Below are 16,424 nucleotides of genomic sequence, written 5' to 3' on the forward strand. Positions count from 1 at the left end.
GGAGGCGTGTTCAAGTGTATCATTTGCCTTTTAACTTTCTGAGGTTTGACGTACTATGACTTTTTTTTTGTCAGCTATGTCACATTTCTTCTATAAATCATGCTTAGAAAAGTCTTCTTTCTCTCCAGAAATTAAATATTCACCTAGATTTATTAGATTTCTTTTTTACAAATTTCTTTTTACGCTGAAAGCCAATCACCTGAAATATGTTTCTGGGTACAATATAAAGTATAGACCTAATTTTCATTTTTCAGGTGGTTAGCCATTGCTCCAGTACCATTTATTAAATTCTCTATCCTTTCTCTGATTAATTAGAGATGACATTTTACTCTACGTTAATTATTTTATTGGAGTCTTGACTCTTTCCTATTTATATAATACTGTACCAGCCTTCAGTTATTTAGCTTTTCCCCTTACAAAAGTAATACTTCATCATATTGAAAAAAAAAAGGAGGGGAGTTACCCAAATAAATAAATAAATCCTGTATTTCATCGTTTCTTCTCAACACTCCCAACTTTTGGTGTGTGGTATCCTTTAAGATTCTTTCTACATATCTGTATTGTTGAAGTTATAGAAAATATTTTATTACCAGCTGATGTGAGTCCCTCCTCTTATTCTTCGTGATCATTTTTTTCAACCATTCTCATTGTTTTCTTTTAAATTAAGATTTTTGGTCAAGGTCTATAAAGTTATATTGTTTTTATGTTGACTGTGCAAATTGGAATCACATAAAACTTATAAATCTATTTGGGGAAATTCAATTTTTTGAGGTACTTATTAAACTCTACTTAACACTGAAAAATTAAAAAGAGTCTCACTTTTGGTAATTGATTGCTAAATAAATTAAGGTGTATCAATACGGTCTAATACCCAGTCCCATAAATACTGTCATAGAAGAGTATTGCATGACATAGGAAAATGTTTGCAATCCATTTTATGTAAAAAACCATGTTATAAAATAAACGAGCTGCATGAATCAAATAATAAATAAATATAAATGTGATTAACATATACACACTACCGTACATAAAATAGATAGCCAAAAATGACCTACTGCATAGCACAGGGAACTATACTCACTATTTTGTAATAATCTATAAGGGAAAGGAATCTTTAAAAAAAAAATTGTATGTATAACTGAATTACTTTGCTATATACCTGAAACTTTGCTATACACCTGTAAAGCTATATTCAATTTTTTTTAAAATTCCCCAAAATAAATACATAAACTCAGATATAAATAAAAATATAAAAAATATATAAATAAGAAAATAAATAGAAATAGTCATAACAAACTTGAAGATATATCCAGACATATATATAAACAACAAAAATGTGATACAAGGATTACAGTTAATTTTCATGTTCTTTTTTGTATTTTATAATTTTTCCCTTTTTCTAAAAATAGATCAGATCACATAACAACATCATTTTAAATAGAGAAAAATGTGCCACCGAAGTCATCCCAGGTAGCTGTGCCTCAGAGGCCACTGCTGTCCTGTTAAATTGCATCACTCCACCTTGCCACAGGCTCACCCTGCCCGACTTTTCTCCTCAGCTACCTTCAGACCCTGGAGCGCGCCCTGGAAGGCGGAGAGGTGGTGCTGATTGAAAACCTGGAGGAGTCCATCGACCCTGTGCTAGGACCCCTGCTTGGGAGAGACGTCATTAAGAAAGGACGGTGAGACCCGGCGTATTGCTCAGGGCCCCTGGTAGAGCCGGAGCGAGTCGGGGGCAGAGCCACCCTCCGGAGAACAGCCCCTCCTCGGCTCACACCAAGTAGCTCCCGAGGCACAGCTGTCATTCTCCCCGAAGAGGAGCACTTAGCTGCCCTGGTGTCCAGAGAAAGTTTCCTGGAGGAACTGCCGTCCGCCCTGGGCTTGCTTCTGAGTGAGCCCGGCGTGCTAGTTTGGAGGAACGTTCGAGGGACAGGGGCCAAAGAGCAGGCTGACTTTGAACCGTGAGCATTCCGGCTGAGCCAGTCGCCTGAGTTTTGACAACGCAGCTCTTTGTCAGTTTGAGGAGCCTCATTGCTTTGGGGGCTGGTGGCTGATCAGAGCTTAGCAAGGGTCTGGCAGGAAGAGGGGGAAGGGAGGGAGGCCGCGGGCTGCAGGTGCAGAGGCGAGGGGTGGGGATTATCAGGAAGGGCTGCCTGGGCTTGGGAGCCTCAGCCCTGCCAGGCCGTGAGCCACCTTGGCAAGGCCTTAGGATGTGCCTGTTTGCTTAGTTAACCATTCCCCCCATGGAAGCCACACTCGCAGCCGGTAAACAAAGTTAGCCCTGTTGCTAGCCTCTAAGTCACCTTCATGCAAACTCGAAGAAGGTGCCCTTCCTGCAAGCGCTTTACCGCCACCTGCTGGAGATGTTTCATCCTGTGCTCCGTGGACCACGAGGGAATGGCTCTACCTCCGGCTGTGCCCACAGAATCAAACATGGTGGGCGTGGGAGAGGGTCTGTCACCCCCACCCCTGTTACCCACGCGAGGGCTCCGTCTCGATACGTTCAGAAGAAGTCTCTCTGACTGCGGCAGTATCGTCTGTCCCTGACCACATTCACAGGGAGGCACCCCACCTTCACCTTCACCTTCACGTGAGCCTCTGTGTTCCAGGTTCATTAAAATCGGGGACAAGGAGTGTGAGTACAACCCCCGGTTCCGGCTCATCCTCCACACCAAGCTGGCCAACCCTCACTACCAGCCCGAGCTGCAGGCTCAGGCCACCCTGATCAACTTCACCGTGACCAGGGACGGCCTGGAGGACCAGCTGCTGGCCGCCGTGGTCAGCATGGAGAGGCCAGACCTGGAGCAGCTCAAGGTGTGTCGGGTACCCCCCAAGGAAGGGAGGAAGGGGATGGGGGCCCCCAAACCCTGCTGCGCACCCCGCTGTGGGAGAGGCGGGGCTGTTCTCCAGAAGCAGAGCGGCGAGGTTCTGCTGGAGCTGGGAGGGGCGCCGTCGCCAGCGCCATCGCATGCCGCCGCCTGACCACCCCCCGGGGGAAGAGGATGGAGTGGGCTAAAGAACGGGAGGCGGAAGGCCGCTGGGAGAACCCCACTCCCACCCCAGATCAGGGCCTGGCACAGGAGCACGTTTGGGCCTCTCCTCACATGTGTTCCCATGTGTTCACACGGGGTTCAGCTCTGCAGGGGCAGCGGAAGCGGATTAAACCACAGTAGGAGAGCGTCTTAGCATAGGCTGCCATCACAAAATACCATGGCCACGTGGCTGAGACACCAGACATTTATCTTCTCACAGCCTGGAATTTGGAAGTCTGAGGCAGGGGGCCTGCACGGCTAGTTTCCAGAGGGACTGTCTTCCTGGCTTGTGGGTGGCCGCCATGGGGGCACAGCCTCTTCCTTGTGTGTGCAGAGTGCAGGCTCTGTGTCTGCGACAAGGGCAAACATCCCATCAGGACCTCATTTAACCTTAACCACCTCCTTGGAAGCCCTGCCTCCAGGGCGGTCGCAGGGGCTGGGGGTGGGGCAGGGCTTCAGCGTCTGAATGTGGGAGGACACGGTTTTGTCCACAGCAGGTAGTGTCCCTTTTTCCCTGCTCCTTAGATGTGGTCAGGTCTAAATGTAGGGTGATATTAGAGTGCCGGGGGCTAATTTAAACTTGGACCGTCAGGAAACATTCTACGAGGAACTGATCCCCAAATCATTTGAGAGCCTTTGGCGCAATGCTCCCAGCAGAGGGAGGCGTGAATCCTGCTTGAAAGGCAGGGCCGAGGTGTGTGTCTTTAAGAAACAGAACATAGGCCAGAGTGACTGTGGCTGGAGCCTCCAAGAGGAGACTTGTTCTGCCCTTGGATCCAAAAGCAGCAATGCCGTCTGTACAAGAGCAAAGAAACTGCAGCTGCCCCCCAGCCCAGTAAGAGAGTGCCCAGGGCTTTAGGGCGCAAAAGCTAACAGTCAGAGGGGAAGATGAGGTAGGGTCTGCCCGGATTCCAGTGCCCTCCTCCGCCTGGGGGGTGGGGGGTGGGGTCCTGCCATCATCTTGTCCAAACAGGCTGACACCACTTCTAGTTGTTGTTTTTAAGGGGATCTATAGGAGAGCTATTCCTTTTGGGGGCAGTAAAGTGGTGATAAGAGAGGGCCCTCCAGAAAAGTAAAACTTGACCCCACCCTCTAACCCTTCCCAGAAGTGACTCCACTTGGTGGCTGACCGTGTCCCAGCATTATGCCCGGCCTCGCACTGCACTCCTGCGAGTAGAGACAGGTTAACCCAGCTGAAGTTACTGAGGTGTTATGGGGTAACGTGGCCCAGGGGTCACATGACTAGTCATGCGTACAGTTGGGGTTCGGTTCATCCACTGACCTCATCTGCTCCTGGTCCCAAGCATGCTGTTCTGCCTCCAGTTTGCTAAGAGAAGAGACTCTGACCCCACAGCCCTTTATTTTTTCAGACCTTCCCCAAGAGTAGGAGGCCCTGCGTTGTTTCTATTCCTGACTCCCCCTTACTTGACATTTGCAGTCAGAGCTCACGAAGCAGCAGAATGGGTTCAAAATCACCCTCAAAACCCTGGAAGACAACCTGCTGTCTCGCCTCTCCTCGGCCTCCGGGAACTTCCTGGGAGAAACCGCCCTGGTGGAGAACCTTGAGATCACCAAGCAGACGGCAGCGGAAGTTGAGAAAAAAGTAAGACCCAGCAGCCTCGGCTGCGAGGCGGAGGCCCTCCTTCTGGTCCCCAAGTCCAACTTCTGGGGAAAAAAAGTCAAGAGTAACAGAGGGCTCTTGCATCTTCCTGAGTTTCTTCCAGAAAGCCAAGCTAGGCAGGATTCCTGAAGGGGCTACCTCGCATCCCGCGTGACGCAGAGCCCTCCCCTGGGAGATGCTCTTGAGAGCTCTGCCCCCATTCGCTTGCTTAGCACGTACAGCGGGCAGGGCCTGTATTCAGGGCAGAGACCAGTCGTTCAGACTGAACCTCCTTGAATCTGCGGAATTGCCCGGAAGCTAAGGAATCGCCCTGTCATACCAGTTGACCGGTTCAGGTGTGACTGCTCCTCGGGAAAAACCCGCAGCCTGCAAGAATCTCACCAGCCTGATTTTAACGAGCAATCTCCAGTGGCGTCCCGGGAAACGGCTCCCAAAACAAGCAAACAACAAACGAAACAAATATCATCCTGTATTTCACAACATTTGGGAGACTTTGATTTCCCTTATGGGTGACTACAGGACGGGCCTTGATGAGGCCAGCCCCCTGGCCCTTTCCCAGCAGACTGCTGACCTCACAGAGGCCCTTCCACATCCCCAGTTGTGCTCTTGGGTCAGAAGAGTAGTTAAGATTCTTGTTTGGAGCAGGATAAGCGTGTCTGAACAGTGTCCAGGAGCAATGCACTTTGAAAGGATGCCTTTATTGTCAGGTTGATGGGATTTCTCCAAGCATGAGAAAAAAGACTTTGTCCCAGGTAAGGACAAGTTAGGAAAGTGAGAAGCGATGATGAGCAGGGCAGGTGAAACAGGTCTTACCCCCTCTGGGACAACACACAACTAAGGCTGGAGTGAGAGGCTGAAAGTAGAAGGGCCCGGCCTTGCCTGCCTCTGTGGCTGTCGTGTGACCACCACCATGTTTTAGTGCTGCTTCTCTATGGCCTCTAATTCTCCAGAGAGGAGCAAGCAGAGCTTGTGAACAGCTGTAGTAGAAGATCTACTGCCTCAGGCAGGAGAGATGGGGAAATGGCCCCTCGCTCACACAGAGGGAGATCAGGATGCAGTCAACCCTGTTTACCTCTCACCCCTCCCCATTCCTCCCGCTTCCTTCTTTTTCTTTCTATTTCAAGTCAATGAACATTGTGAGTGCCTGCTGTGTGCCAGACATTGTACGAAGCCTTTTTTTCTTTCATCATTTCTTTTCTTATTGTCTTCTTCCTCTTTCTCATTCATTCATCCAACGAATACTTACTTGGGGGCTCTTATATTCCAATTCCACGACAAAAGTTAGGGGTACAGCGAGGAAGCCAAGAATCCCAGCCTCCGCTAAGGGAGAAAGACAGGCATTACAAAACTGTGATGAGGGCTGTAGGAGAGGAGGCACATGGAGTCACGAAGACAGAGAAAAGCCCTCAACCCACGATGGGTGAGAGGGAAGGGATGTTTTCCTGTAGTGCGGCGACTGGAACATGGAGAGATTGTTGAGGGGGTGACATGGTCGCTGGAGATGAGGCAGGAAGGTGGACTGCGTTTCACGTTCACGTTGCGAAGGGCTTCGGGCACCATGCCAGGAAGTGTGAGTTATTGTGGGAGCTGGGGATCCACTCCAGCTACAGTGTGGAGATCTTGGGAAAGCAGGAGGCAGAGAAAGCAGCAGGGGTATGGTAATTCAGATTGAGGTAATGGTTGCCCAATTAGGGTTGGCAGTGGTGGTGCAAAGAAGTGAGAAAATCCAAGGAAGTAGAATTGAAAAAGGTTGTTAATTGATTAGGTATGATGATACATGGATAAAGATAGATCAAGGAAATGTCTCAGGTTCCAGGAATAAATATCTAGGTGGGTATTGGTGCCAGTACCTGAAAGAAGAGAGCAAAAGTAGATTTGGGAATGTGAAGAAATGATAGTTTTCATTTATGTCATTCACATGGGAATGTTCCAGGGATTTGGGGATATGGGATCTTGACTGGGGACAGAATGATGAGAGTCCTGAGCAAGTACTTGACCACTGAAACTTTAGGGTGAAGCCACCTGGGTGATGTGTGTGCAGTGATAAAACTAGAAGTAGAGCTCTGAGGAATGCTCATACATTTCAAAGGAAGTACAGAAGACACACTGTTGAATAGAGCAGAAATGGGAGGAAATGCAGGTAAATAAGGCATTATGAAACAAAACACTTCAAGAAAGGATGTCAGTGGTGTTGAATGTTGCTCAGAACTCAAATAAGATACAGCGGAGATGGTCTCCCGAATTTTGCAAAAAGGAGTTAGCAATAACCTTGAGGAGAATGGTTTCCATGAAGTGGTGGAAGCAGAAGCCACCTTGCCTTAGAATGAGAGTAAATGGGAGTCAAGAAAGGGGAAGCGAGTCTGTGCAGCTCTTTAAGGAAGCCAAACTACAAGATGGTGGTGTGGGGGAGGGAAGGATTGTAACTTAAGGAGGACACAGCATCCTTGGAGACTTTGATGGAGTCAAAGGTGGGAGAGACTGAGGATGCCAAGATCCTAGCTGGACATGGGAGGAGGCATGGATGGTAGAGAAGAAGAAGCAGTTGAGAAGAGCTGACTGTACAGCAAAAAGAAGGAATGGTTGTTATAGTGGGAGTATATAAGAAAGTCAGGGGAGGAGTTCCCGTTGCAGCGCCATGGTTAGCGGATCCGACTAGGAACCGTGAGGTTTCGGGTTCATCCCTGGCCTTGCTCAGTGGGTTAAGGATCCGGTGTTGCTGTGAGGTGTGTCGCAGGTGCGGCTTGGATCCCGAGTTACTGTGGCTGTGGTGTAGGCCAGCAGCTACAGCTCCGATTAGACCCCTAGCCTGGGAACCTCGATATGCCTCGGGAGTGGCCCTAGAAAAAGCAAAAAGACAAAAAAAGAAAAAAAAACAAAGAAAAGAAAGTCGGGAAATATAATTCAGGTCACTGATGAAGCGCTTATCTTTAGAAAAATGGAGAGTTAATTCCCATATGAGAGTGGCGAGGAGGCAGACGTGAGTTTAGAAACGGTCCATGGGTCCAGGACAGCAGCAAGAGTAGGGGGTAGAAAATGAAGGGAGAAGAGAGGAAGGCAGCAATTAAGGAACTTCCTTCTTGATGGTCTCTATATAGTCTGTGACAGCTTGAGAGCGAGGGAATGGTAGTGAGGTAAGGCACCTGGGGAGAGGAATTAAAGTTTGCAATAGCTGTTGCAGGAGAGAAGGAGAGTTAACTGGGGACACAGATTAATGGGCAGCATTAAGGACCCAGGTAAGCATGAAGAGTATGAATCTGTGATAACACCAGTCTGAGCAATTATGTGATTTTTGTTCAGTTCTACTCCCTTCTGAGAATCTTTGTCTTTTAACTACTGAATTTAACCAATTTACATTTTTTAACATTAACGATATAGCTGAATTTCTTTCTATTATCTTAATTTGTACTTTCTGTTAACCATGCTTTTTGCCATTTTTTCTCCTTTCTTGTTTTTTCTTTATCCACCTCATTTATCCTTTGCAGATTTTGAAGTTATTTACTATTACTATTTTACTGATTAACCTTAGTTATTTATATATGAAAAATGTATTTCATTTTACATGTGACAATACATATATTGACTTAACAAAGTCTAAAATTAAGCACTATATTTAGCCTCTTCCAAAACAATATAAGGATTTTAGAATACTTGGATCATTGTTCTCCATCTTCTGTCACTGTTTTATAACATTTTAGTGCCACCTTGCTTTCATCTACTACTTCCAAACTCATTATGGTTTTATAGTCTTTGTTATTTAGATTAACCGTGTACTTAAGAAATTCTTACAGTTGCCTTGTGGCTCAGTGGGTGAAGGATCTGGCACTGTCACTGCTATGGCTTAGGTCGCTACTGTGGCAGGGGTTTGATCCCTGGCAGGAATGTCTGCACACCCTGGGAGTGGCCAAAAAAAAAAAAAAGAGAAGAAAGAAATTCTTGCATCTCATTTATTCCTTTTGGATGCAGTTTTCTTCTAATTGAAGCAAATAATTACTTCTTCAAGGGCTTGTGAATAAAAAGTTTTCTTTGGCATTGACTGCTTCCTCAAAGTAAAAGCTCTGGTCTTTCATCAATTCTGGAGAATTCTTAACTATTGTAGCTCAAAAATTGCCTCTCTCCCTTTCTCTCTATTTTCTGTTAGATGTGATTTTTAATCTTCTCATTTTATCTCTGAAGTCTCATAACCTCTTTTGTATATTTTCCATCTTTATTTCTCTCTGAGCTGCTTGTGTAATAGTTTTGTCAGATTTATCTGTTAGTTTGCTTGTACTCTTTCAGCTCAAGTCTATTATTTAACCAGTGCACCGAGTTTTCCATTTAAATAACTGTATTCTTGTTTTTAGAAGTTCTAGTTAGCACTTTTTCAGGTAATGTTGGTTCTTTTTTATAATGACTTGATTTTATGCTTTCTTTTATCTCTACCGCTTTTAAATAGAATAGTTCATGGTGAATTTTAGGTAGTTCAGTCATCTTAAGCTCTTGGAATGCTAATCCTTCTGGTATTTTTTGGGGGGGTTCTTCTAACTGTTCCCTTCGGCAACACTTCCTCCTGAAGTTTGTAATTATGTACCACAAGCTCATTTTCAATAGGTATCATTGTTTTCTTCTGTGGGACTCGTATGAATTAGTAGTAGTGTGGCTCTATTCTGGAGGTCACACTGAGGTTGTCTGTAATAGCATGTTCCTATAGAATCCCTAATCCTTTTCTTGTTTTTAACCTCTGATGAGAAATTTTCTGAATATAGACTATTCCACTGAAAGTGATTTTCTTTGTGATTTTACATATTACCTCATAAGAGTTAAGAAAACAGAAAATTAGATGCTGCTGCTTTTACTGGATTCCCACTATACATTTCTCCCACATTCCCCCACCCCACATCGCCCCGAGGGGCTGACACGCTCACCCCGAGATGGACTAGCCGTGTGATCTGTTTCTCACTCAAGCTCGATGATGCAGTGCCATGGCAGCTTTCTGCCCTTGTAGCCACTGTCCCCACCCTGCTCTGCCCACTCCACACACAGACACAGGGTGCTTCCTCAGAGAAGCCGCGTGGATTCTCAGGAAGCCCTGCTTGTTTTGAACAACGGACCACCATTTATTTTTGTAACAGGTGCAGGAGGCCCAGCTGACGGAAGTGAAAATCAATGAGGCCCGAGAGCACTATCGGCCGGCAGCTGCCCGAGCCTCTCTGCTCTACTTCATCATGAACGACCTCAGCAGGATTCACCCCCTGTACCAGTTTTCTCTCAAGGTGACTTACACCTGCAGGCTTTTGCATCATCCTATAAAGCCGTACGACGAACGTAGCCAGTGCAGCTCTCCAAGGCAGCTATCCACGTGCCGCCTTAGCCGTGGCAGACATTTAAGATCAAATTAGCAGAGCAGTTCCATTGCCATTAATTTGAGCTTTCGTGGCTCATTGGTTATTTGGCTGGAACAGAAGGAGAGGCCACAGCAGGTCTCGGCCCTGCTCGCTCAGTAAATACATGTGCTAGAGTGGGTCCTGTGCTTACTGAACGTGTGGAAGAGAGTGCCAAGAACTGTCAGAAGCGACCCCTGCCCCTAGAGCTTAAAATGTAATAGAGACGATCAAATGTGCATGTCGTTCGTATCAGTTAAAGCGAAGCACGCCATGCTGATGGTCCAACTTTAAATTATTTTCCTTATTACTCTAATATCCTCAAAGCTACTGCTTTACGGTTGCTGAAATAGTTCTAAAACCAACGACTTTAGCAAATCATAAGTGCTGACTAAACATATCTTACTCATGAAAAAGTGAAGACCTGTGAATTTTAAGTACGTCTCTGAAAAGTGTATCTTTCTCCCCTAAGGCTCTCACCGAAAGACCACAACTGGAGAGGCACTGGGGGGGTGGAACATTTCTGAGGAACTTCTTTGATTTAACTCAACAAACTGAAAGTGTGCACAAGCACACACACACACACGCAGAGAGCGCGCACCTCATTCAGTGAAGGTCAGCTGCCATGTGGAGGCCAGGGCGTGGGGGTGAAGATGAGCTGCTGAGAAATCAGAGGGCTGCCACTACCTGCAACTCAGTCACTCGGGGACGGCATTTTATCCCGTCCTAATCCGCCTCCCTCCACTCAGAGTCTCAGCAGATTCAGTGAACTGTGTTTGTAATATTTTGTTTCTAACAGAAATCCCATGCTTGGCATTATATTCAGGTCAAAGCAGCATATGAAAGAATAATAAAAGATTTTAAAACATTACACAAGTTAGCATGATAAGCCTAGTAATGACGGGATCACCTCCCTAGTTCGGCGACTAGTTGAAATCTACTGCCTTGACTCTTCCTGAAAAAAAAGGAAATTATATAAAGCCTGAGAAAATATATGTTCAAATTTTTTTAAAAAGACTGAAAATATGCGTAGCCAAAAATTGAAAAGATCAGGGAGTTCCCGTTGTGGTGCAGCAGAAACACTCCGACTGGGATCCATGAGGATGGGGGTTCCATCCCTGGCCCTGTTCAGTGGGTTAAGGATCCGGCATTGCTGTGAGCTGTGGTGTAGGCCGGCAGCTGCAGCTCCAATTCGACTCTAGCCTGGGAATTTCCATATTCTGCAGGTGTGGTCCTAGAAAAGAAAAAAAAAATTGACCTAATCATATTAAAAAAATCATAAAAATCATATAAAAAATCATATAAAAAAAGACCTAATCATATGTGATTTCTATTTCTTTATTGAATCATTCTATTCATATCACATTAAAAATGTGGCATTCCTGATATGAATTTTTATAAATAGTCAGTTTAAAATAGCGGAAAATTGATTCATGTGATTTTTTTGCCACACCCACTGCATATGGAAATTCCTGGGCCGAGAATCAAACCCAAGCTTCAGCAGTGACCCGACCCACAGAGAAAACACTGATACTTAACCTGTTATGCCACAGCGGCAACTACCATATGATTTTTATTTCACATTATATCCATAATGTATAGTTCAGAAGATGTAACCAAAGCAGGCTATTTTCCTACCATTGTTGGAAGGGTCCATGAGAAAAAAGAATTTGGAAAAGACTCATCACATGACTGTAGAGTCAATAGAAAAACAAGGAACACCTGATATTCTGATGATTACCAAAAGGAAGAGTAATTAACTAAAAATATTTTCAGTGCTGAGTGAATATTAAGAATACTCAGAGTTGTACAAGATATTGATTCTGTCCAGAATTTTACAATCTAGTGGATAGATTCATCCTAACTGGTTATTGTTGACTGTTTACTTCCCAGCAAAACTTACTGGGTTAAATCTAATTATTCTGGCCACTGGACATTTCTTTTTCACTGACCAAAACTTTAGGCTCTTCTCCGTGTGCCGCGTAGCGTGGTCCCCTTGGTGACAGCCTAGTAATTTATATGAACAAACTAAGACAAAAGCTTGGCAAACTAAGACAGAGGTCTTCTTGTTCCCACTGTCCCTTCTTGGCAGGGACTGCGGGGAAACATTTCTGTGACTGGCAAGTTGTCATATTCATCACAGGAATGACTACTAGCCACGTACAAAGAGCTGTGTAAATTACCAGTGTCCTACCTCCCACCCCAGGCCTTCAGCACCGTCTTCCAGAAGGCCGTGGAGAAGGCTGCTCCTGATGAGAGCCTCAAGGGACGAGTGGCCAATCTAATAGACAGCATCACCTTCTCTGTGTACCAGTACACCACCCGCGGGCTCTTCGAGTGTGATAAGCTGACCTACCTTGCCCAGCTCACCTTTCAGGTAAAAGTGGGTTGAAGAACTTTCCAGAAAACAGGTCATTTTACAGCAACTATCCACTGGGTGTAAAGACACTTCCTTTAACATCATTCCCATGGTATGTGAAGAGGCATCCGACGAGAAGGTCCAATATGGTGCATGTCTGCTGCCCCGACCGTTGTCCCAGTGTGGCAGATGTGATTAATCGACTGTCGCACTATTTCGTGGTGACCCTGGATCATCTAAGTAAGATCATCCTCAAAAGAGCCTTCCAGCAGCCACTACCAATCAACAAATTAACCCTGAGGATGCAACTGGATGGCCAAACCATAACAGGATGCTTTTTGAGATGCAGTAAGAGCTTTGTTAGAATATCGCTCATTATTTATTTACCTTCAGGATTACAAGTTTAATTTCTCAATAAGAAAGAATAAGAAGTTGCAAATGTCCTTCTATAGCTGTAGCAGCCTCGACCTTAGCAAAGTCCTTAAGAACTCTAATTCACAAGGGTTTGGGAGCATCATGGCCTCCATTGGTTTTGTTTTGTTTCTGGTTTTGTTTTGTCTTTTAAGGGCCTGTGGCATATAGAATATCCCAGGCTAGGGGTCGAATCAGAGCTGCAGCTGGCAGCCTACACCACAGCCACAGCAACACGGGATCCAAGCCACATCTTCGAACTACACCACAGCTCACCCCAACACAGGATCCTTAACCCACTGAGCGAGGCCAGGGGTCACACCTGAATCCTCACAGATGCTAGTCAGATTCTTTTCTACTGATCCACAAAGGGAACTCCAGGGCCTCCATTGTTAATAAGAAACACTTGTCTTCTACTTATTCTCCGCATCAAAAACCATGAAAATTTATCTCCTTGCACCTATGTCTCTAATCCTTTAGGACTGGGATTTTTTTCCTATATATAAATTAGAAGCACAGACCAGATTATCCTGTAGGCCTCTTCCAATTCTAAAAGTCAGATATTCTAGGGAATTCCCTGGTAGCCTAGCAGTTAAGGATCCAGCGTTGTCCCTGCTGTGGCTCAGGTCACTGCTGTGACATGGGTTCAGTCCCTGGCCTGGAAACTTCCGCATGCCATGGGCACAGCCAAAAAAAGCCAGATATTCTGGAATCACTTCTGCACTGATGCTGTCTGCACGTCCCGAAGCATGAACTCATAGGGGGCATCCGCATGGCCTCTCCCTCTCACCCTGTGCACTTCCCTCTCCAGCTCCGATGATGGCTTGGCCATCACAGGAAGAACTTGAGCCCCAACAGGATGAACTCCCTGCTGCCACTCATCTCTCCCCCAACCCCCGCCGCCGCTGCCGCCACCCCCAGGCCCATGGGGCTTCCGCCCCCTAGAGTTCAGTCCAGTCTCCTCATAAATATCGCACCCGCATCTCACAAGGGCTTCCTCGCTTCATCTGCCATTCCTAGGCTGTTTTCTCCTTAAAGACTTTTCCTCAGACCAGCCACATTATTTTCCCTTGGCAAGTATTCCCATCTGTGACTTCTCAGCAGACAACGCTATTTGAAGGGGTGAGACCCATTTCCTGAGCACCCCTCAGTGTGAATTGTTAGTTCTAACCAAGCCAAACGCCTTTTCCTCCCTTGCAGTCACCACACTCGTTCCGTCCGCAGCCTCTGCCCTCTCCACTGCCCAGCCCTGGAAGGCCCGTCTAAATCTTCCCGTTCCTTAGCTTCTCCACAACCCATTTCAAAACCACTTATAGGAAGTAAGTCGGAAAGAGAAAAACCAATACCATATGATATCACTTCTATGTGAAATCTAAAATACGGCACAGATGAACCTACCTACGCAACAGAAACAGACTCACACACGTGGGGAACAGACTTGTGGTTGCCGGGGCGGAGGGGGGAGGGGGTGGGATGGACGGGGCGTTTGGGGTTAACAGATGCAAACTATTACAGAATGGATAAGCAATGAGGTCCTACTGTACAGCACAGGGAACTCTAACCAATATTCTGTGATAAACTATAATAGAAAAGAATATTTAAAAAGAAAGTGGAAGTTCCTTCAGTGGCACACAGAAAAGAATCCGACTAGGAACCGTGAGATTGCAGCTTCGATCCCTGGCCTTGCTCAGTGGGTTAGGGATCTAGCAGTGCCATGGGCTGTGGTGCGGGTCACAGACACGGCTCAGATCTGACATTGCTGTGGCTGTGGTGTAGGCCGGCAGCTGTAGCTCCAACTGGACCCCTAGCCTGGGAAACTCCATATGCCATGGGTGTGGCCCTTAAAACAAAAATAAGGAAGGTACATTTATGTATAACTGAATCACTTTGCTATACAGCAGAAATTAGTACAACATTATAAATAAACAATACTTCAATTAAAAAAAAAAAAACTTACATGGAGCTCCTGTTGTGGCTCAGCAGAAACAAATCTGACTAGTATCCATGAGGATGCAGGTTTGATCCCTGGCCTTGCTCACTGGGTCAGCGATCAGGCGTTACTGTGAGCTGTGGTATAGGTCGGATCTAGCATTGCTGTGGCTGTGGTGTAGGCTGGCAGCTATAGTTCCTATTGGACCCATAGCCTGGGAACTTCCATATGCTGCAGATACAGCCCTAAAAAGCAAAAACAAACAAACACCTCACACACGGAAAGTTTAGTCAATTCAATCCCCCCACCCCTGCTTGCTGGCCACTCCTCCATTCTGGAACCCCATCCGTGTTCCTGATTCACGTGTGCCCCTCTGTTTTGCATTTATCCACCTGTTACTTTGACCCTCTCTTCAAATGATGTTGTTTGCATGTGCCATCTTCTCCGTCGGCCTGCAGGGATGCGGTTCCTGGCATTTGTGATTGATTCACAGAGTCCTTGTTACCAAGACAGAGTCATTCACTGCCTGCACTTAAGTCACGCTGACGTTTGGGGTGAAGACAGACGCTCCCAGAGGTGATCCACACGGATATACACTTTCTCCCGCTGCATCCTCTTTCAGCAGCCAAACCGATGGCAAGCTCTAGCGTTAGAAGTAGCAGCAGTTACACTGAGGCCCCGCGCCTGCCCCCAGGTAAGGAAACAGTGCCCTCTTTCCATGCTGCAGATTCTCCTCGTGAACCAGGAAGTCAGCGCGGCAGAGGTGGACTTCCTGCTCCGATCGCCATGGCAGACAGGCGCCACCAGTCCCGTGGAGTTCCTGTCCCATCAGGCCTGGGGTGGCATCAAGGTCAGTACCATCCGCTGGGGAAGAAGTCCCCTTCTCCCCCCACAAGGTGTTTTCCTGACACGTGTGCCCAGGAAGCAGCAGTCCCTCTCAGGGGCTCACCAGGAGCTGTGTTAAACAGCGGTGCGTCCCTTGGCTGCACCCCTTCCTGGGCCTCCTGGGAGGGCTTTGCAGAGGAGCAGGCATGAGCTCGGGTACAGACTCTGCCTCCAGGATGTCAGGGGTCAGAAAAAGCCTTGAGCGTTCCTGAGTCCGCTGAGCTGCCTTCCACCTGCTGCGCTCAGGGCCGAACATGGGCTCCTCTGTGAGGCCCCAGCTGGCAGGGAGAGGCCACACTAGCACATCCATAAGCTGGACAAATGCCGGCCTCTGCCCAGCACCTGTCTCCACATGAGTCCGGACAGCCTCAAAGCAGAGGCCGCCTTCCAGCCTGGGAGTCTCCAGGTTAATAATGGCTCACATTATTGAGCACCTTAGAAATGCATTACCGTTTCTGGTTCTCACGTTCACCTGGGCAGTAGGTATTATCTGTTCCCGTTTAACATGTAAGAAAACTGAGGTCATTCATCGTATAAGTAGCACATTTGGGGATCAAGTTCTGTTCCGTCTGATGGCAAAGCCCGTTTCCTTTCGTGGACTTACTCGGCTTAGTTTTGTTGGGATTCTCTGAACATTGAAAGATCACAAACTGTGAGCTTCGCTGGCCAGGCCCATGGCCGCATTCACAGGCCCCGACTCGTGGGTGGAGTGGCAAGTGTGGATTCAGTGAACACCAGCCTCAGAGAATCCAGAGTGCTCTCCCGGGGGCAGCTGTCCAGCCCCGCCCTAAGTGGGGAGGGTGAGGACCAGCACCTGCACAAAATCAAT

General features: G+C 46.8%; 1 protein-coding gene across 10 annotated transcripts in view; it reads left to right on the plus strand.

Moving 5' to 3' along the window:
- DNAH9 (dynein axonemal heavy chain 9) overlaps positions 1-16,424 on the plus strand; it is a 321,249-nt gene that overhangs the window by 237,702 nt on the left and 67,123 nt on the right. For all 10 annotated transcript variants that reach the window (XR_002337370.1, XR_002337369.1, XM_021067888.1 and 7 more), the window contains 6 exons: positions 1,560-1,682; positions 2,610-2,814; positions 4,471-4,635; positions 9,762-9,902; positions 12,217-12,387; positions 15,438-15,560. Coding sequence is in view for 8 of the 10 variants with exons in the window: in XM_021067888.1 (XP_020923547.1) it covers positions 1,560-1,682; positions 2,610-2,814; positions 4,471-4,635; positions 9,762-9,902; positions 12,217-12,387; positions 15,438-15,560 (928 nt within the window). In the remaining 2 variants the exon portion in view is untranslated. The remainder of the gene's footprint in view (positions 1-1,559; positions 1,683-2,609; positions 2,815-4,470; positions 4,636-9,761; positions 9,903-12,216; positions 12,388-15,437; positions 15,561-16,424) is intronic.

This window comes from Sus scrofa, chromosome 12 (genome assembly GCF_000003025.6).
Source record: "Sus scrofa isolate TJ Tabasco breed Duroc chromosome 12, Sscrofa11.1, whole genome shotgun sequence".
Taxonomy (NCBI): Eukaryota; Metazoa; Chordata; class Mammalia; order Artiodactyla; family Suidae; genus Sus; species Sus scrofa.